We start from the raw sequence: 20,965 nt of genomic DNA, 5'->3' as shown, positions 1-20,965 counted from the left end.
GGCTCTTACTTTCTGAACCGTCTAACCTTCTTGTAGTACCTGAGGTCATTGATGGCAAGACACATACAGCTACTGTCGTGGAGTTAAACCCATGGGTGGAATATGAATTTCGCATTGTAGCCAGTAACAAAATCGGAGGTGGAGAACCCAGTTTACCCTCAGAAAAAGTAAGGACTGAAGAGGCAGGTTAGTGCTTTTGTTTTCTGAGTAATGGGTTAATAGATTTACCAGGGTGTGTATTTCTATTAGCTCTGGTCTCCAAGCCACTGATCTGTCTCAATAATCCATTGTCACATTAATATGACCTTTCTAATGGCAGGCTTTGCTGTATGGCATTTATCAAAAGAAACACCTAAGAGATTCTGATGTAGTGTGACATTTCCGAGAGTTCAATCAGTCATAGACAATTGTTAGTATGTGTTGAGTGAATATGGTTTTAGTCACTTAAGGTTATAATTATTATCTGACATAGTTACCCGTTAGCAGAAGAAACACTGTTTGAATTTATAAGAAGCGCTGAAAAATTGGTCTGCTAACACAACTGGCAGCTATGATGCTACAACTCATTCTGCCACCACACCTAGCAAATGCACACAACCAATAGATGAGTAATCTGTTATGACCGCAGAAGTGTTAGATTACAAAAGAATCATGTTAAGGATTTATATGTGCCAACAATAAACATGTGCCACAAGGCTACTTTCATAGTTCTAAAAATATTCTATCATCAAAACTCAATATTAACAGGTAAACCTACTGTGCCTTTAGAGAAGCTCCTGGGGGATGGCCGGGTGGGGCATCAAGACTTCCCTTCCCACAATCAGTGGTATTGACTAAAATAAGACATGTGATACTGCAAACATATCACACTAGGCACTGAGCCAAAGGAGGCATGGACTATAGGTGCACAATTTTAATAATGCCTTTTTCCTCAGGACAGTACACACCTACTGATTTTGCTAGGTCTTGTGGGTAACAGATGTTGTGTATACTGGCTCTCATCTTCATTTGTTCACACAATGTGTATGTAGGGTCCATCTGTCATGCAGCCAGAAAATACAGCTGTGTGCATTACAAAGGCCCACCATAGAATTTAGATTATAGCTCCATCTTAGGTTTTACTAACCCAAAGGTTCTCATCGTGAGCGAGAAAGCTGACATCTGTGGGAGTTTCATCAAGAACACTTCCTAACAGGACCTGAGGTTTCAAGTCTGGGTGGCTCTTTCCAGAGCCTTCACCATGCTGAGACTTCTTTCTCCATCTGGAAGAATCCCGGCCATCCTGATTCCCTGTATGTCCCGGGAATTCACCTTTCCTCATATTTCTGTCACCCTAGTGGCGAAGTAGCTTTCATTTGGGTTATATTTTTTTTCTTACTATTACAGAGATTTCTGAATTATTTATGACTTCCTATAAATAATATAATTTGATGACTTTGCCAAAATTTTTTATAAATGCATATGAGTATAGTTTTGATGGTCTTACTAATAAGATACAGAAATGTCCATATACACGTGCATCTGTATAATGTGTTTATAGTGTGTTGATGACAAAACACAATGATGTTGCAAATAAGTAAATGAGTCTCCTTTCAGATATTATGGAATAAAAGTAGGGTTTTGTCTCTGTGTTTCTGGCCTACCCAGCTCCAGAAATCGCACCTTCTGAGGTCAGCGGAGGAGGTGGAAGCCGATCTGAACTAGTGATAACCTGGGATGTAAGTGTCTGGGCCACATCTTTCCCACCAGGGTATTTTTTTCTCATCCAATCCTCAAGCCTCCATCCATGAGATGACGACAATGATGATGGTGGTGCTGCTGCTGCTTTTGTTAGTGGTAGTAGCTTTAGCGCTGGTCTAGATGCTGGTAGCACTGATGCCAGTATTGGTCCTGGTTATTGTGGCATTAGTGCCAGGAGTGGTATTGCTAAATGATTGCTAAGTGATGTTGATGGCGATAAAACTAGAGCTGCTGCTAATTTTAGTGTTCTAGTACTGGTGGATTGCCCAGGTGGAAGGGTGGAACTGTTGATCATGTTGCTGAAGGGGCTACTGTTGCTGCTCTTGATGTCACTAATGATGTTCATGTTGGGGGAACTGTTGAGTCTGGTGCTAGTGACAGGACAAGGATCTGGTGCTGACATTGATATTGCTGATGGTTCTGATAGTTGTGAGAGTATTAATGGTTCGTACTGTCTGTGTTAGTGGTAGTGTGAATGGCAGTGTTGACACTGATACTGCTGCTGATTTTAGTGATTCTTGTGGTACTTATGCTGAAGTTTATAGTGATAGGACTGTTGGTGTCATAGATAATATCTATAGCATTGGTTGTGTCACTATGTATCAGCGGTGATAATGCTGATGGTTGTGGGGGGTGGTACTGGTAGTAGTAGCAGTAGTAGTGCTGATAATCTTGGTGGCAATACAGATAATTGTGCTAGGTGTAAGTGAGGATGTTTCTACTGTCTCTGGCAGTAGTGCTGGTCACGTTGATTCTGCTAGTGGTTGTAATGACAGCAGTGGTAGTTCTAGTACTGGTGAGGGAGCTAGTGGCATTGTGCTATAACAGCATTGATGGTGGTGCTGGTGGTCATGTTTTACCAAAGATACTAGTGGTGGTAGTGCTGATCAAATTAGTGGTCCCAGTACACATGGTTGTGTAGTCAAACCAAATCAAGCTACTTCTGGTAATAGTACATTTGGTGGTAATGGGGGTGCTGCTGCTGTTTATTTTAGTGCTACCAATCCTCATGATGATACTTGTGGAACTGTTGATATCGCTAGTGGCCTAAGTCATGGTATTTCTAGTATTGGTTCTGTTGGTAGTATAAATGTAGTAGTGCTAACAGTACTGCTGGTCACACTGTTTTGGTGATATTGGTGGTACTGGTGTAACTAAAAGTGTTGTCTGTAGCACTGGTGGGTCTGGTAAAACTATCTGTATTGATTCTGGTGGTTTGGGTGGTGTTGGTGTTGTCAGTAGTAGTGGTGCTGTTGGTGTTTTGGTAGAGTTTGTGGCATTGGTGATAGTTGAAGATCTAGGAATAGTGATGTGTAGGTCAGGCAGGATGCTTTTACTAGTAGTGATATTATAAAGTTGGAATAATAGATACTAGTTCGAGCAGTTCCAGCACTGATGAAGATGCTGGTGCATCTTGTAGCTTTGCTGCTAATATTGATGTTGTTGGTAGTAATTAGAGTGGTGCCTGTGACTCTGGTGGTCCTGAAGCTGGTCCATCATGCTATAGCAAGTGGTGATGATCATGGAGTTATGGTACTAGAGGCATCGATGCCAATGGTGCTGCTCCTCTCCCGCTGCATCCCGTGCTAACTACTCATTTGCACATACTGTTTTTGTTTCATCCTTGTAGTGTGGTGTCTATGAAAATTGCAAAGCCAGGAGATAATAAACAGCTTGATCAAAATCACTTGGCTCTTGACATCATTCTGAGAAGCAGGTGTTAGCAGTTCACTCTTGTTTACCCTTAATTTTCTATGCAACGCTGCTTTTCCAATAGATGCCACAGAGATCATCTTGTGCTTGAGTGTCTAGTGTCTTCCTGGCCATTCTCTGAGCCTTAGCTTCATGTCACAATTAGAAAATACTATAACAATGAATTTAACACTTAAAGGACACTAGAGCTGAATTATCTGTAATTTGCAGATGTTAACAAGTAAAATGCCATTTTTCCCATGGTGGATTATAACTGGAAATTTTTACTTAATCTCATGCAACTTTGCACTTAGTGCATTGCGTTAACTTCATTTTTCTCTGTAATTTTTTTATACTGTCGAAATATCCAAGTCTGACCCTTTCTATACAACTTAGCATCGATGAATTTGATTGTTCTTATATGTCTTAAAATACTAGGTCTGCTTGAATGCAAGTTTATGTTATTAGAAACTCAGATTTAAACCATATTATATTCTAATAGCTAAATAATCAAAGATGACACAAGTTCATTATCTGGATGTCTGTGAATGGGAGACATATGCCTGTTTAAGAGCAGCTCAGCTGACTGTCCCATGGTGCTTTTTTTCTCATTTTAAAGATGCATCTGATCAATTCCATATAGATCACTATTTAATGACTTTCAAGTCCACAAATGAGATTCCCCATCATTTTTTGCCCTGTTCTGACCTGATGTGTGAAGATGATTTGATGTCTTTTCTTTGTAGCCAGTCCCTGAAGAACTACAGAATGGAGGAGGTTTTGGGTATGTGGTTGCTTTCCGCCCACTTGGGGTTACCACCTGGATCCAGACAGTGGTGACATCCCCAGATAACCCAAGATACGTCTTTAGGAATGAAAGCATTGTGCCCTTTTCGCCATATGAAGTTAAAGTGGGAGTTTACAATAACAAAGGTGAAGGACCCTTTAGCCCAGTGACAACTGTGTTCTCTGCAGAGGAAGGTATGGAAAAATCAGAGGCTTCAGTTCCAATCTCATAGATGTATTGTTTTTGGTTTTGTTTAATCACATTAATAATGTTATTTACATTATACTTATTACCCCTCTTTTAGTCTCCCTCCCACAGTTCCTCATCCCATTCCTCCTCCTCCTTGCCTCTAAGAGGGTGTTCCTCTGCCATCAGACCTCCCCCACTTCCCTGGGACCTCAAGTCTCTCCAGGATTAAGCAAGTCTTCTCCCACTGAGGCCAGACCAGGCAGACCTTTGCTATATACATACGAGGGACATCAGAATGACCCATGTATGTTCCTGGTTGATGGAACAGTCTCTGGGAGCTCCCTGGAGTCTGGGTTAGTTGAGACTGCTGGTCTTCCTGTATCATGGCTCTCACCCTTCACCTTCTTCAATCCTCCCCCTAATTTAACCATAAGGGTCCCTGACTTCAGTCCAATGGTTGGGTGTAAGTGTCTGCATCTGTCTCAGTCAGCTGCTGGTAGAACCTCTCAGAGGACAGCCATACTAGGCTCCTGTTTGTAAGCACATTATAGCATCAGTAATAGTGTCAGACTGTGGTACCTCCCCATGAAATGGATCCCAAGTTGGGATTTCTTTCTTTCACTCTCTTCTTCACTTTTGTCCCTGCAGTTCTTTTTGACAGGAACAATTCTGGGTCAGAAATTTTGACTGAAGGGCCTCCACTTGAGGCCCTGTCTTTCTATTGAAGGTGGACCCTTTGAGTTCTCTCTCCCCACTGTTGGACATTTTGGCCTAGATCACCCCCACTAAGTCATAAGAGTCTCTCACCTTCTGGGTTTCTCGTCCTTTCTAGAGGGTCCTCCCACCCTGAGGCTGCTTATTTCCATTAATTGTCTTGGACCTCAGGGCTTCTCTTCTGTCTTTCCCTCATACCTGCTCCTGTTCCACTCTTCCCCTCCCTCTCCACCCCCATCCATGTTCCTTCCTCTTTCTGCCTCCTGTGATTATTTCCTTCCCCCTTCTAAGTGTGATTGAAGCATCCTCAGTTGGGTCTTTCTGCTTGTTACACTTCTTACACTCTGTGGATTGTATCCTAGGTTTGTTGTACTTTTTGGCTAATATCCATGTATCAGTGAGTACAAACCATGTGTGTCCTTTTGGGTCTGAGTTACCTCACTGAGGATGATATTTTCTAGTTCCATTTATTTGCCTGCAAAATTCATGATGTCCTCCTTTTAAGAGCCTAAAAGTATTCTATTGTGTAAATGAACCACATTTTCTGTATCCATTTTTCTGTCATGGGACATCTGGAGTATTTCCAGCTTCTGGCTATCACAAATAAGGCCACTATGAACATAGTGGAACAGGTGCCCCTGTGGCATGGTTGGGCATCTTTTGGGTATATTCCCAAGAGTTGTATATCTGGGTCTTAAGGTAGATCTATTTCCAATTTTCTGAGGAACCTCCAGATTGATTTCCAGAGTGGCTGTACCACTTCGCAATCCCACCAGCAATGGAGGAGTGTTCCTCTTTCTCCACATCCTCAACAGCATGTGCTGTCACTTGAGTTTTAGATCTTAGCCATTCTGATCAGTGTGAGGTGCAATATGAAGGTTGTTTGGATTAGAATTTCTCTTATGACTAAGGACTTTGAAAATGTCTTTAAGTGCTTCTCAGCCATTCTAGATTCTTCTGTTGGGAATTCCCTGTTTAGCTCCATTTTTTTAGTTAGTTATTTGGGTATTTAGAGGTTAACTTCTTGAGCTATTTATATATTTTGGATATTAGCCCTCTGTCAGATGTCGGGTTAGTGAAGATTTTTTTTTTCAATATATAGCATGGCACTGTTTAAAAATAAATAAACAACGTCTTGAAAGTTCTTTGTGGCTTTACAGATATATATTGTTTTCAAATGAACAGTTATCAGAGCTGTTATTGGATTACTAGTGTGGGACTTAATGATCAACCACACCTGACTAGGAATGTTAAGACTCCCTGCAGAGTCACAGGTCATAATATTCAGTTAAAACTCTTCATGAGGTATTCCCAACCTGTGTTTCATCCTGCCATGGGATATTGCTTTTCTTTTTGGTATAAAAAATTAAACAACCCATAAAACTACCCTGGCCCAGAATTGTAAGTCCTATTTCCTATGGCCTCAGCAAAGAACAGGAACATGATGGATAATGAGAATCAGGAGTTTGACATTTAAATGATGTTGAGTGTGTATCTTTGAAGGATGACTTCAACTGTTTTAGACACTTACATACTTCACTCATAACTTGTTCAGTCGTTCTTGTGTACCCCCTCAAGGAATCAAAAAATAATATATTCCTTCAAGCCCTCTTGAGAAAATGATAATGGAGTTAATAGAATTAAGCACACTTGCAATTTGAGGTATTTTCAACTGAATGGTAACCCTATTATGGAGTTCTATCTCATAAAAAGAGCAGAAGTTACCCTGGTAGATGGAGTGCCCACCACCTGCTGGGCATTGCCAACTGGAAATTTCAAATAAAGATTGATGCATGGGATAAATGATTAGTCTTCATTTACAAATGGAATATGGAAGCTTGATCAAAGATTTGAATGAATTTGCTAAAATATATGGTAAATGGGGGAAAAAACAATTTCACCCAGGGAACTTTGGCTTACCCATTCTGAACTTATGACCTGTGATAGCATGTTGTCTTTCCTACCTTCCAGACCTGAGAGTAAATTATATTATATGGTGTAAAGATGAAAATTCCAATGTAGACAGTTTTAGTAAGACTTCCCACCTAGTCTTTTTTTCCCACCTAGTCTTATGTTTTTATATTCTACTAATGAGGAGGAATAAAGTTACAAAAATATTTTCAAGTAAGAGATCCTAATATCTATAGCCAACCACATTTTCCAGAAACTATGAGACTTACAAGGGAAGAACAGGGTTTAGGATTGGATGAAACAGGAAGTCTTTAGACACTTCCTACTTATGCACCTACCTGAGCACCTAAAACCTGAGTGTTGGTGGTAGAAGAAGGGGACATCCACAGCTTTCTGCTTATTTCTGCCTTGCTCACATCCCCTTTGCTGTTGCTGTTATTGTTTGACTTGAAACAGTAAAATATCTTTCTGTTCAAACATCAAAACCACAATTCTGGTTTGCTTTTTAAAAGGCAAGATATATGATAGAAATATTCTATAGCACCTCACTGAGTCGAAACAAAATCCAATCAGTACACCTCCAAAGTAAGCAACCACAATCAAGCAGGCACAGATGATCTGATGCTGGAGACTGCCAGTGTTGGACTGGCACTAAGTGTCTCTATTCCAATCTCTGAGAGTCTCTGTGACCATCCTTAAACCCTGATTCTATTTCTGCCTCATGTTGTCATGGCCAGTGATCAGGACCATTTAATACAGAGATTGATGTTGGAGAGGAGACATTTCTGCTAAGAACCAGTCTCCTGGGAAAGAAGAAACTCTGTAAACCCTATAAAACCCAGGAATATTTGTTTCAAAGAGAATTTCCAACGTAATAGCATGGACAAGTCTACATATTCTTTTGACAGCATTTGCAGTCTATCTCATTTAAATCTCTGTTTCCTTTGGACTTAGACTAGAAAAGGCACTTACTTCGTACTTATTAGTTAATGGTCTTGAGTCGACCTTGTCCTGTGTTTGGCATGATAATACATCAGTGGCATTTGTATGTATAGAAGTTCCTAAGCAACTGTTGTGAGATGAAGGGGAAGTAAACAAAGATAGGATGAAGAGAACAAAAATGATAGATGTAAGAAAAGAAGACATGAAAAGTAAGTCCAAAGTATGAAGATGTACATTGCTTGGCAATTAGGTAATAAAAACCTACTGACTATGATATCACCATTTCTTAAGCAGAAGAATACCATCTATGTTTTCAGACATGGTAAGTAGCTTCAAACATTTTACAGAAAAATAAAGCTCTTCACCTGATCAATGTTTTTATTATTATTATTATTATTATTATTATCATCATTATTATTATCATTGTTATCATCTAAAGAGTTTCAACATTTTTTATTAGATACTTTATTTACATTTCAAATGTTACCCCTTTCCTGGTTTCCCCTCCAAAAATACCCTCTCTCTCCTCCCCCCCTCTCTCCTCTCCCCTCCCCCAGTTTACCAACCCATCCACTCCTGCTTCCTGGTCTTGACATTCCCTTACACTGGGACATCAAGCCTTCACAGGACCAAGGGCCTCTCCTCCCATTGATGACTGACAAAGCCTTTAAATTGAAAAGTTATGGTGGTATATTCCCGAATCAAAGTTCTCTAGAACCAAGTCAAGATGGTTTTCATCAGTGCTAGCTCTGCCAGGATCACCTAAAGAATGCTAGGCCAGCTACAACTACATGGAAATTCCCTGTCTCAAAAAATTGAATTGAAATTTTAAAAAAATATACAATTTCAGATGATTTGCCAATTAATAGCCAACATTGTCACCGTAACCCTTTTGTTGTTGTTGTTGTTTCTGAACAGAGCCTACAGTTGCCCCATCTCACATCTCTGCCCATAGCCTGTCTTCCTCAGAAATTGAAGTTTCTTGGAATACAATTCCCTGGAAGTTGAGCAATGGACATTTACTGGGCTATGAGGTAAATGCTTTACAATTGATGTCTCTTTACATGTTGCTACTACTTTCCTTCATTTCAAATTCATTCCAATTCAAATTATCATCAACATCTTAAATAAATACTATCTTTAACTGAAATTTTCTTACTAGAAGATTCATTGTCCCATCTTCATAACTAACTATGCCAAGTAGATAGAAATAATCAGTTGGGTGGAGAAGACTCATAAAGTAAATATAATAGAAAGCCATGTAACCCAAATTTTTTACACTTGTTACTAAAATAATAACAGTGCAACTGAACTGCAGTATCAAGTTTATATAATTATTTTCTCATCAAGAAAGCATATTTCCCCAACCATGCTTTCTGGTCTTTTTTTTTTTTTTTTTTTGGTGTTCTTGTTATATCATGAGATTCTCTTTTAATCTCTAGAGTATATAGTTATCTGTAACATAACTCTCACTTGCAGTGACCTCTGTATTTGGTGAAATAAGAAATATTTAAGGGAGGATCTCTCTAAACCAAATAAGATGAAAGTTGAAATAAGTCAGCAAAACAAGAAATGTTTGAGTGGATTAGGACATCCCATTTGGTAGAGTCCAAAGTAGGAGGAAAGATTAGCCAGGAAATTAAAGGGGAAGCAAATAAACATGGAGGAATATAAGCATGGGAAAGACCAGATGATTCAGATAGCCTTACATGGACATGTTAGCTCCGTAGAGTTGCCTTCCTTCTACTTTTCCATCAGACCATGGATAGGTGTCCCAGGGTAGTCATGTTATCTTAGACAACTGACCCAGCAGAAGTCTACCACAGTCAGCTGGAGGCTTGTCTGACCTGTGTAAGTAAGTTTTGTAGACATTCTACGCATTGAGGTGCTGTATCTGCTTCACAATGTACTTCATATTTTGCAAGCTAACAGAAGAGGTAAGCTGGGCAAAGCATGGAAGATGGGATGGGACCAGATAGACTCCTACATCACTGTAAAGGATAAAGCAAGCAAGAGCTTGTAGAACATTTATAAGAACAAAACAGTAGAACCATTTGATAGCTACCTGAATCTCAAGTAGCCTTGAGACTCTTTTCCACTTTGCCCTTATTCTCATTAAAGTCTCTTTTTATTTAAAAAGCTCCAAGGGTTTTTATTACTTGTAGCAAAACAAGGCTTGACTTATATAAATATTAACAAGTGAATTAGAGAAAGGACAGGCACCAGAGCAATGATGCTCAAGATATAGGCCAGAAGCCACTTCCCCAGAATTGCCCCAGAGTTATCAGTAACCCTGAGCTCTGTAAACACTCCTTAAAACCACTGGAAGAAAACGTGGAGGCAACGTACATTTTTAGTATCAGAAAAGTGACAACTATTATGGTTAAGCGTAAGAACAGAAAACATTGTAAGAGCTGATCAGGGCCTTAGCTGTGAAACTATGTCTCCTGCTAATAGCAGAAGTTATACCATAAGTTCTTACCAAAACACCCACCCAAATGTGAGCTGAATTGGTTGAACGAGTGACAGCAATGACCAAGCCAAAGGGGACAGGGAAAAGCTGCTGAGGCTTCAGTCCTACACCCAGAACTATAGGCAAGTAAGGAAAGTGGGGAACTGGAGAGGTGCCCTTCCCAGGAAGAGCAACCAATTGGTTATCTAGTGTCAAATGCTCAGCCCTGAAAATGTGTCTAAGTAGCATTGTATGGTCTTAATACATATGTATTCATCCCATTACAATTAGTGAAGGAGGAGGCTCTGAGATTGAAGGCCGACATGAAGAGGTATGTGGAAATGTTTGGAGGGAAAGATGAAATGTTGTAATTATATCATAATCTCAAAAATAAAATAAGAATTAAAATGGAAAACAAAACAAAACAAAAAAAAAAACTAAAAAAAAACAAAAAAAAAAACCAAAAATAAGAAAAGTGACAACTATTATGGTTAAGCTTAAGAACAGGTTCTGATATAGAGAGACCAAACCAGAAATAAGAGACACATTTATGGAAAGGGAAATGGGGGATAAAGAGAGGGCCAGAGAAAGAGCGTAGGAGTCCAGGCATCTAATTCTGTGCAGTGGATGGAAACAGGGCGTCATGATAAAGAAGTGGCGGCAGCTCCCAGGGTCAGCAAACTGACTGTGACAACAGAGAAGCTATGTGGGCTGCAAGCAGGAGCTCAGCTGGAAAGCAATGGAGGTAAAGCCAGGCCCAGCTGTGTGATTGGTTTCATAAGCTTTGTGCTTTCAAGAAGTTGAACAAAGTAGCATACATAAGGCATTTTTCATAATAGATGGCTCATGATAATCTATGAAGCACTTGGGAACTAGGTCTAAGGGGACTAATTAAGACCTTAGCTTGTCAGTTTTGTTACAATAGTCTCAAGGAGACACTTGAGTCCTTAGCTTTCTTGCTTAAAGGGAGCATGAAGAAACTCAGGAAGACTTGAGTCACCTGGACTGACACCTACTTGTCTTTCTAGCATTCTTTCCAAAGACTAAGAAATGTCAGTAGATTGTACTGTGTGTCGTGGAGGGTGGTGAGAAAGAAAATATGGGAAATTTTGCGTCTTGATGGAAAACAATGTTTTACAATCCCCTAGCAGTGCCCAGGTTCATGGCAAGACCACAGAAGGGGACACTTGTGGTCACTCAGCAGGGATTACACATTCACCAAGAAGATCTCTGCACTGGTCCAAATAAAGTTGTAAAGTCAAATGTCACAAAGTGTTACCTGTCCCAGGTCTGGAAAGAGAAACTAGAAGGGCTGTAATTGAATTCACATTAGATGAGCAGGACAAAGGATTCTGTTTTCAATCACAACTAGTCAAAGAAAATGAATGTGTATACTTGACACTCTTCAGGTAGGAAACAAAGATGCTTGCTAACCTTGAATGCTTTTTCCCTTACAAACAAAGCATCTTGAGAGTGGTGGGTATTGTTAGCAGGTGGCATTAACATAGTGCTTGTGTCAATGAACACGTGTGTCGCTGAGGACGTGTTTGTATAGACCTAAAGTTGATTAGGTACCTTCAGCTATTTCTTTCCACTTTATATTTATAAAAAGGATATCAGTGACCCTAAATAGACCTTATCAGTTCAGAAAAGTACCTGACCAGTAAGCACCAGATATTCACTTGTTTCTACGTCTGTGATATGGGGGTTTAAGCATACAAGTGAATTAATGAGTGATACCATCTGCACCAGCATTTTGAATTGGATTCTAGTAGGAAACATGAGCCCATTGCAGTCTGCGCCATGTCTCTACACCTGATTTTTTTTAATATATAAATTTAGATGTTGAATAAGCAATCCAAAAATGACATTTTATTGAAAGTGGATTTCATGTCAAAAAAGCATGTGATTAATGAGAGAGAGAGAGAGAGAGAGAGAGAGAGAGAGAGAGAGAGACCAAAGAACCTAATGGAAACCACCAGAGTATCTAGTAGAGTGCATACCATTTTCATACATTCAGATCTCCCAGGGAGGAAAGATAGACCCATACAGGCCAGAGAAATGCACTGATTTGCTTGCTCCTGTTTCCCAAGTTCTCCGGGCAGTGTGCAGAAAGTTGATTCATAAAGTGAGCTTCAGTACGTTCATAAGTCTTTCCAAGGCTCACCTAAAATAAAGATAATAGTAACCAATAACTCAAGCCTTACTTGAGAATTAAATGAAAGAAAGCAGCATTTGTCAAAATGGTACAATAGAGTAAAAGTTCACTGAAATAAAGAGAGAGAGAGAGAGAGAGAGAGAGAGAGAGAGAGAGGAAAGAGGAGGAGGAGGAAGGGTAGGAGGAGGAAGGGGAGTAGGGGGGGAGGGAGAGAGGGAAGGAAGAAAGGAAGGAAGAAAGAAGAAAATAAATAAAGTCCACTGTGCATCAAGTGTGTTGTTCCTATTATTGGTAGGGCAGGAGGCAAAGGATTCTAAGCACAGTGATACTGAGACTTTCTATAAAAATTTGGTGTTGGAGAATATTTGCATTTTGCCTATTTTGGCAAAAAGTAACAAGCAGAATGTTCAAATGTAGCATGCAGTGTGTGTAGAAGAAATCATGATGTAAAATGTATTCCCCAAGTATGTGGTATGCAAAAAGAAAGGAAAAATGAGCTAAGTCATTCAAGAACTAAGTGGAGGAAATGTTAAGAATTAATGTGTGTAATTCTACCCTGGTCAAAATATACCTTTTCTTCATTTTAGCAATTATTTCAAAATTAGCCTAGAAGGATAAATGACTTAGCAAAGTAATTAATTTCCTGTCATGTGGCTGAGTTTGTGGATTGCAAATTCCTAGGTTTGGCTTTGAACTTGTTAACAGCTCCTGTCTCTCTCTACTCTCAGTGTGGGCTGACCACAGCCGTGTGGCAAGCTGTGCACACATCATCATTAGCATCTAGACTAATTTCCTTTCTGATTTGACCAAGCATTGGTTGAGAAGCTCATTTCCCTGGGCTACAGTTTGTTTCATCTGCTAAGTGGTTACACTTGGGCTCATGTCTTCCCAGTGCCCTTTGAAATAAGAACAAGAGAGGCAGGCAAGATAAAGAAGAGCAGAAGCCTCTAAGTATGTGGGGATTAGATACTTAAACTCTCTCTCTCTCTCTCTCTCTCTCTCTCTCTCTCTCTCTCTCTCTCACACACACACACACACACACACACACACACACACACACACAGTCCTTACATGATGCATACTAATCATTGTTTCATCTTCTCTTCCTTCCCCTTCTCCTCCTTCTTCTCTCCTTCTCCTCTCCTTCTCCTCCTGTTCCTTCTCCTTCTTCTTTGAAACAGTTTAATTTCTAATATGCATTAGAATATATGTATATGTTCTTTGAAAATATCATGCATTTATATATAATGCATGTTAATCCCCCTTTTTTTTTAATCTCACTTCCTCTTCTATTAACTCTATCTTCTGGCCTAAAACAAATTTTTCCACACCTTGTCTGCCTACTTTTGTGCCTAGTGAGCTTTATCAGGGCCATCTGTGTGACTGTGGGTATGAACTATCCATTGTAATCTTGCTGGCTAACAATGATGACTATGCCTTTAGGCAAGGGTTCAGGGACAGGTAAAAGACACTGTCCCTCACCATCGGCCATTGATGACAAGCCTAGTCTTATATAAACATATAACTGTATTCAGTGTCAATCCATGGTTCCAATGATTATGTTCAGGATTGAGCACCCTATTCTAATCACATATTCTTAGCAGTTGAATAGCTAGGGATCTCTGCAATCACCAAGATCCATTGCAAAGAGCAATTTCTCTGATCAAAGCTGATAGTAATATTTTTATGTTCATGAATGGTATAAGACAATCTCCTCAAGTGTAGGAAGCCTCATTCAAGGACCACATCCTGAAAATTAACTCCAACACCCCCACCCCCCACACCCCACAGCTCTCAATTATCAATAGCTCCTCAGCTAGGGGTGAGACATGTAGAGCCACACCCCCATCCTGCATTGAACTTCTGCAGGTTTTATGCATCCAGGTACAGCTGCTCTGAGTTCATATCATTTATAATAACGTATTATATTGATTTATGTGTGCATGGAGAACTAGAAGAAAGGATCACACCACAAAGAAAAAATGATAAGGAAATGCTAACTATGCTGGTTTGAGCAATGCATGATGTATAAAGAAACTAAAATACCTCACTATACAACATGAACATTGCCTTTGTTTCTTTTCCTGTTGCTATGATAGAATACCTCAACAGAAGCAACTCTGGGAGAAAGAGATCTAAAGAGACCTAACAGAAAACCACAGCAGCTAGTCGTAGTATGTCCACTGTAAGGAGCTGAGAGCAATGGATGTGCATTTCTGCCCAGTTTCCCTTCTCCACTTACCCATTCTAGGATCCTAGTCAAGGAAGATGCCATCCAGAGTTAGGCGCCTCTTCCACCTCCATTAATACAGTCAGTATGATCCCCACAGGCATGCCCGGAGGCCCATTCCCCCATGCATTTCTACATCTGTCAAGTTGACAATAACAAATATGTCCAATTATTGCATGTTTGTAATTATGTTTAATTTTTTTTTTAATTAAAGAAGAAACTAACCCATGCAGAATATTTTTTCAGTGTGTGCATTAAGGCTATACATATAAACTAGCCAGCATTGCTTATCTGGGGAGAATCTGATAGACTCTTATGTTAATTGTGGCACAGGAAGGAATACAATACAACAGAACACTTTCCTAGGAGCCCATCCCATGATGCCTTCATTCCAGCCTCCTGTTCCAATCAGATGTACAGAATAGATTTAGTCCCTAACATTTTCATTAAACTGAAAAGTATGTTAAATATTTAAACACCTTCTCTGAGATTATGAAAGCAAAGGTGCATGTCTTTATGCTCATTTCTTGCTATTAATCTGCATAGGAAAATGAACACAATTGGACACAGACAATTGAGAAATATTTGTATAATGCAAATCAGACAGAATTTATTTAAGTGAATACAATGCAGATTCTAAGAGAGGGTGGAAGACTGAGCTCTACAGTAGAGGGTGGTTACAATGGCCCTCCATGGGGTGGAGAGTAGAGGGGCGATTGTGTGTGCTGTGGGCTTGGCTTTCAGCCATAAATCTGCAAGGGCAGCCCTTGCTTCCCAGGTGTGCGGTGTTTTTGCTAGACAGTCTCTCTAAATGATATCCAATGAGAAGAGAGCAGGAAATGAGCTAGATTGATGTGAGCAGTTGCTCCCGATGACTCTCCCAGGGCCAACAAGAGACTGAGCGTGAGTGAAAGATGAATGTAGACAGTTTCCTAAAACATTTCAATGCATTTTCACATGACTTCCATTTATTTCAATGTGTTCAGAGTTAACAGCTATGTTAAAATATTCATCCTTTTAAAAATATCCAAGCACACAGATAACCACTTTCATCTATTTAAAAGGTATTCTTGATTTAATATTTATTCTTTAATGTCTGTGCAAAGGCACCATTTTTCAACACAACATCTTTATGTGTTGCATTTCAGTTTACTGTTAAATTAAGAGAAATCTCTGTTGCACTGATAATAAAGGGTCCTTGCAGCAGGAGGATCACTTTCAGGTAACCAAATTACTTTCAGAGATAGAGATAACATTCTCACTCCTGACATTCTTCCAGTTTGCTTCTGTTTATGTAACCAGATAAAACTGTATAGGCTAGCAAAATGGTTTTATAATTCAGAAGAAAACCAAAACAAACTTGTATTATCTCAACAGCAAATTAAAGCACCACTGGTTCATAGATGCTCAGAGGCCTGGATCTAATATCCAGGTTGATGAAGGAAGGAGACACATATTAGTAAGTTGTGTTGGTCCAAGTCATCTCACAGTTCAACAATTCCAAGGTCCCAGGGGAATTCTGAAACCATGGATAATAATGTTTTATATATATATATATATATATATATATATATATATATATATATATACACAGATATATACAGATATATACATATATATGTGTGTGTTTTATATCATATATATTTATATATACACCATATATTACATATACTATATGGCATATAATGCATATGCCATATATATATGCCATATATATACATATAATTTATAAAACAAACTCTATATATAAAAGAGATTATCAGTAACTAATAGTAAACTAGTTATTAAATAAATCAAATGAAAAATAAAATGACCATATTTGGAATCATATAGTTCAATAACAGTTACACAAACTTAAAACATCTTACTCTATGACACTTGCAAGAAGCTTGTGGCACACTGACAGTAACTGAAACTGTAGAAAGTGGGCTTTTTTTAAGGAGGGCACTTGCTCAGCAACAGAGCTCTGAGAAAAGATAAGTCACTGCCTGTGTTATGAGACTGCCCTTAGCAATGAAGTAAATGTAACACACACACACACACACACACACACCCTCTTCTCCAGCAAACCAAGGTGTAAGTGCTCACTACTGCTATAGAAGTAAAGCGGACCTGCCGAGTTTCCAGCTGTGGTTCACTTGTGTTCACCTTCTCCTCTCCTCCTGTGCGGTCGTTCATGTTATTTTCCCACAGCAAACCCTGCAGGAGTTTACAAGATGAAAGTGCCTATGTCCATCAACTTCTACGGAATCTTATGTATGCACCCTTTGAATGTTGTTTTGTTCCTGCTCCCTTATTCAGGTCTCTGGTCAGAACTCTACATCCTATCTTCCATGTCTCTTAGCTTCCCTCTCCTGATTTTACTATTTCTCAGGGCCATGTCTGGACTAACATAAATGTTCTCACCATCCATCTTCAGTTACATTCTTATCCATGATTTCATTTTTTAATCATTTTTTTTTCATATCTAAGAGCTCTGCTCACTACTTTTCCAATTTAACTGACCTTTATATGTATTCTCCCATAATTAATTTATCCTTTTTACAGCACACTTGGGTGTCATGAAGATGATAACTTTTTACTCTCCTTTAGTAGGCTGTTAGCTTGTATCCACCTGTGACTCCAAGTATAGTTCCTCATTTACAGCAGGAGTCACTCTGGTCCTTTTTTATAGAAGCTGCCTGTGTTCTCTGACTTCATAGCAACTCCTTTTTGCATACAGTTCAGTGTTTTCCTCCTCTGTAGACATCTTGCTCTTCACATACCCCTGCAGTGACTGTACCTATAAACTGTATAATTGCAAGGAGATACTGCATTCTCTCCATGGGAGTGCTGTTCCTATTTGAACCTAGAACATAACCTGTGGAGAATGGAATAATTTAATTTTTTTTTTTTGGCAGCTAGGTCTGCTAATACAGCTAATTCCGTGGAAGACAGAGGAGAATAGCTAGTTCAAAGCCAGCCTGGGTTGTGTAGTAAGTTTGAACTCAAGCAACGTACTGAGACTCTCAAAATAAAAAATAAAAATAGGCCCAGAATTAAGTATAGCTCAGAGGTAGGCTTCTTATATGTTCAAGGTCCTAGACTCCAATTCCTAGCTCCACAAACAACAAGAAAACAATAAACTCACCAAAAGAGAAATATGTTTTTAAGCAATATGTTGCAGAACATATTGGAACACTTACAGAAAATCTGCTTATAGGAAATTTCTAATTGCTTGTTTAAGTTCAGGTTATGTGTATGTTAATTCGCCTTTTTAGAGCTATCTAAAAATATTAGCCTGCTTCAATGACTATTATTATGTACAAGTTTGTCACATATTTTCTCTGCATCTAAATATTTCTAACACTTCTCATCAACTCAGATCTAAAGATGAAGCCCTCCTTCAATGTACAAAGTTGGGTCATAGTACTTCAACATGTATTGTTAACAAGAACTTTCAAGTACTCTCTATAAATGGATTTATAAAACTAGACTTCACATCCCAGTTATGAATTATTTTTAATTCTTCTTTTCATCAGTCTCCTAAGAAAACATTTTTTAGGCAGTTTGCAATGAAGGAATTTGATGTCTCACCAAAAGAAAGGCTCATATATTAGAAACTAACAAGAGACCAGAAGTTAAACAACATCTTGATTGAGTTAGCAAACTCCTCCATCCCTCTCCTGTGTCATCTATTAAGGAAAGATTATTATAACCCAGATTTATGTAATATTTTCCCAACCTGTGCTATATCCCATGCCACAAGCTTTCCAGCTTTCTATAACATTTTATTATAATTATTGATTAGATGTCATTCTAGGAAAATAGCTAGACAGTGTTCTCAAGGGCAGGTCGTCGAAACCTCATGGTACATACAGTGTTCAGTATTGGTGATATAATATTTATAAAAGATTTTGGTGTCTGTTAACATTTTTCTTCTCAGTGGATTTATAAAGAAAATCATATTTACTTCAGACCAAAGGATTTGGGTTCAGATACCCCAACTAAGATTCTCATGAAAACGAGTAATTCTTTTCAAAATAAATGCATGGAAATAACTCAAAACAGCTCATGTATGAGGAAAGAGGCTTGAAATACAAAAGGCACAGAGGATAAAGAATGCTGAACTATTTAGCTTGGTACTTTGGAAACATTTTTGTAAAATGTAAATGAGATTTATATTGTGATATTAGGTTTAATGAATAAATTTATATGCGCTTTTTAGAAAAAAAACATATGGTAACTTCTAATATCTTCCTGCTCTGGTGGCTAAAACCAATGTCCTATCTAACCAGTCAGCAGGCGTTGTTTGATCTACAGAATATTGTACAGCAAATCTTAAAGCTGAGCAATTTCACTCAATAATTACAGCTCTGATTTTTATACATTTCACTTTTCATCATGTACCATCGTTAGCCCAAGCTACCCTTTGATTTGCTATGTAGCGAAGGATAGCCTTAGTGATGATCATCCTGCTTCTAGGTCCAGAGGGTTGGTATTGAAGGTGTGAGCCAACACACCCAGTTTCCAGGTCTGCTGAGTATTGAACATAAAGCTCTGTGCGTGTTTGATCAGCATTCTAACGATTGGACTACCACAGCTTTGCTTTTTAATTACCTATAACCTCCAAAGCTTCTGATCAGACAGAGCTAAGCCCATCATTACAGAGATTGCCCCATCTTTGAAATGGATATTGTCATTAAAATTGTGAGTGTAGAGATCTGTTGCTATTATGTTCAAACTACAGGTAGTTATGCAATTATAACAATTATTTTATAGTTATAGGTTAGTATCAAGGTTTTAAAAATGGATACTAGAACAAAAGGTTGTTTTTGCAAATAAATAAATAAATAAGGACAAGCATATATGTTTACAGAAGTACAAAATATGTTTTTATTAGGTTCCAAGTCTTCTTTATATCTCTGTTAACTTTTCTATTTAGATTAAATGAGCAAATGTTAGTAACTATTCTTATTCCTGCCCTTTGCTTAGTTTTATTTTGCATAAGCTTTTGATTTCTATATTTTGTCTTTGTTAATTTGTTTTTACTTCCTGAAGAATCTAAGCTTATGAACAAAGAGAGCAACAGTTTATAGCACATATGCAAAGTACTTAGGAAACATATGTACATATATTTTGTGTTTTCGTGTGTGTGTGTGTGTGTGTGTGTGTGTGCGTGTGTGTGTGTGTGTGTAGCATGCCTGTAAACAGCAGAGGTCATCGATGTCTATTTCTTCTGCAGTGTCTTTTCCACCTCACTTCACACAGGACACCTTACCCTGCAGCTCACTGACTGCCCTACACCTACTGGCCAGCCACCCCAAGAGGTTCTCATGTGTGTGTAGCCTAGAACTCGGGTTACAGGTGCCTGTCACTACACCCTGTACTTGGCATGGGTGCTTAGGATCTGAACTGACATCATCATGCTTTTAAGCAGCAGGCACTTTACCAACTGTCCAGTCCCCGCAGTGCTCTGGAAAAAGTTTTTACACTATCACTCATTACTCCTCTTTCTGCCAAATTTTATCACTGCTTTATTTTTGTATCCTTATACCATTTATGCATATGCCTATTTAATAAATCCAAAGTTACTTTTAGCACATCACAGAATAATAAAATTCGACGTGACAAGGTTAGCCTGTTTATGATTAATAGCAGCTTTCACTACTTCCTGCTCCTTGCTGCCGGCCTTGCATGCACGGGTAGCCTATTAATGTTTGGCCATTGTTGGAGGACACTCTACTTGCCAGTCAGCTTTCTCAGGTCTTCCCCCAACACATCACTTTCTTCCCAAAAGGAATCTCCACTTCCCTATGGAGTGTATTCAGGCTTCATGAATGCACTCCAGCATTGGAGAGCTGACCTTAGGCTAGCCTGACAAATGATGGAATTGGGAACAGCCTGATGTTAGGTGTGTGGGTCTCTCCTCTGTCTTCCCTCTTGCAACCCTGTACTCTGCTTGTCCTAGCATCCTAAATGTCTCTTTGCTTCATTTGTGTATAGGATCATTCTCTAACTCTTCCCTCATTTCGCTTCTTCTCTATACCAACAGCTGTGACAAGGTTGAGTGCAGCACCTGGCACATAGTGGGTCTCTTGGGAATATTGGTGGCATAAACAAGAAAATGCATCATAGCACCGCCATTAATGAAAATGACTGAGTTCTGGA

General features: G+C 39.0%; 1 protein-coding gene across 9 annotated transcripts in view; it reads left to right on the top strand.

Moving 5' to 3' along the window:
• Nucleotides 1–20,965, top strand: part of Cntn3 (contactin 3) — a 401,311-nt gene that overhangs the window by 356,370 nt on the left and 23,976 nt on the right. For 6 of the 9 annotated variants that reach the window (XM_006505725.4, XM_006505727.4, XM_006505728.4 and 3 more), the window contains 4 exons: nt 37–186; nt 1,648–1,718; nt 4,179–4,413; nt 8,894–9,009. In XM_006505725.4, coding sequence (XP_006505788.1) covers nt 37–186; nt 1,648–1,718; nt 4,179–4,413; nt 8,894–9,009 — 572 coding nt within the window. Of the gene's footprint in view, nt 1–36; nt 187–1,647; nt 1,719–4,178; nt 4,414–8,893; nt 9,010–20,965 lie in introns of those variants that run through there. The other 3 variants (XM_006505729.4, XR_001785107.2, XR_377430.4) reach the window with 3 other exon arrangements.

The sequence above is a fragment of the Mus musculus genome, chromosome 6 (genome assembly GCF_000001635.26).
Source record: "Mus musculus strain C57BL/6J chromosome 6, GRCm38.p6 C57BL/6J".
Lineage (NCBI taxonomy): Eukaryota > Metazoa > Chordata > Mammalia > Rodentia > Muridae > Mus > Mus musculus.
This window is presented reverse-complemented; position numbering and strand designations above follow the sequence as displayed.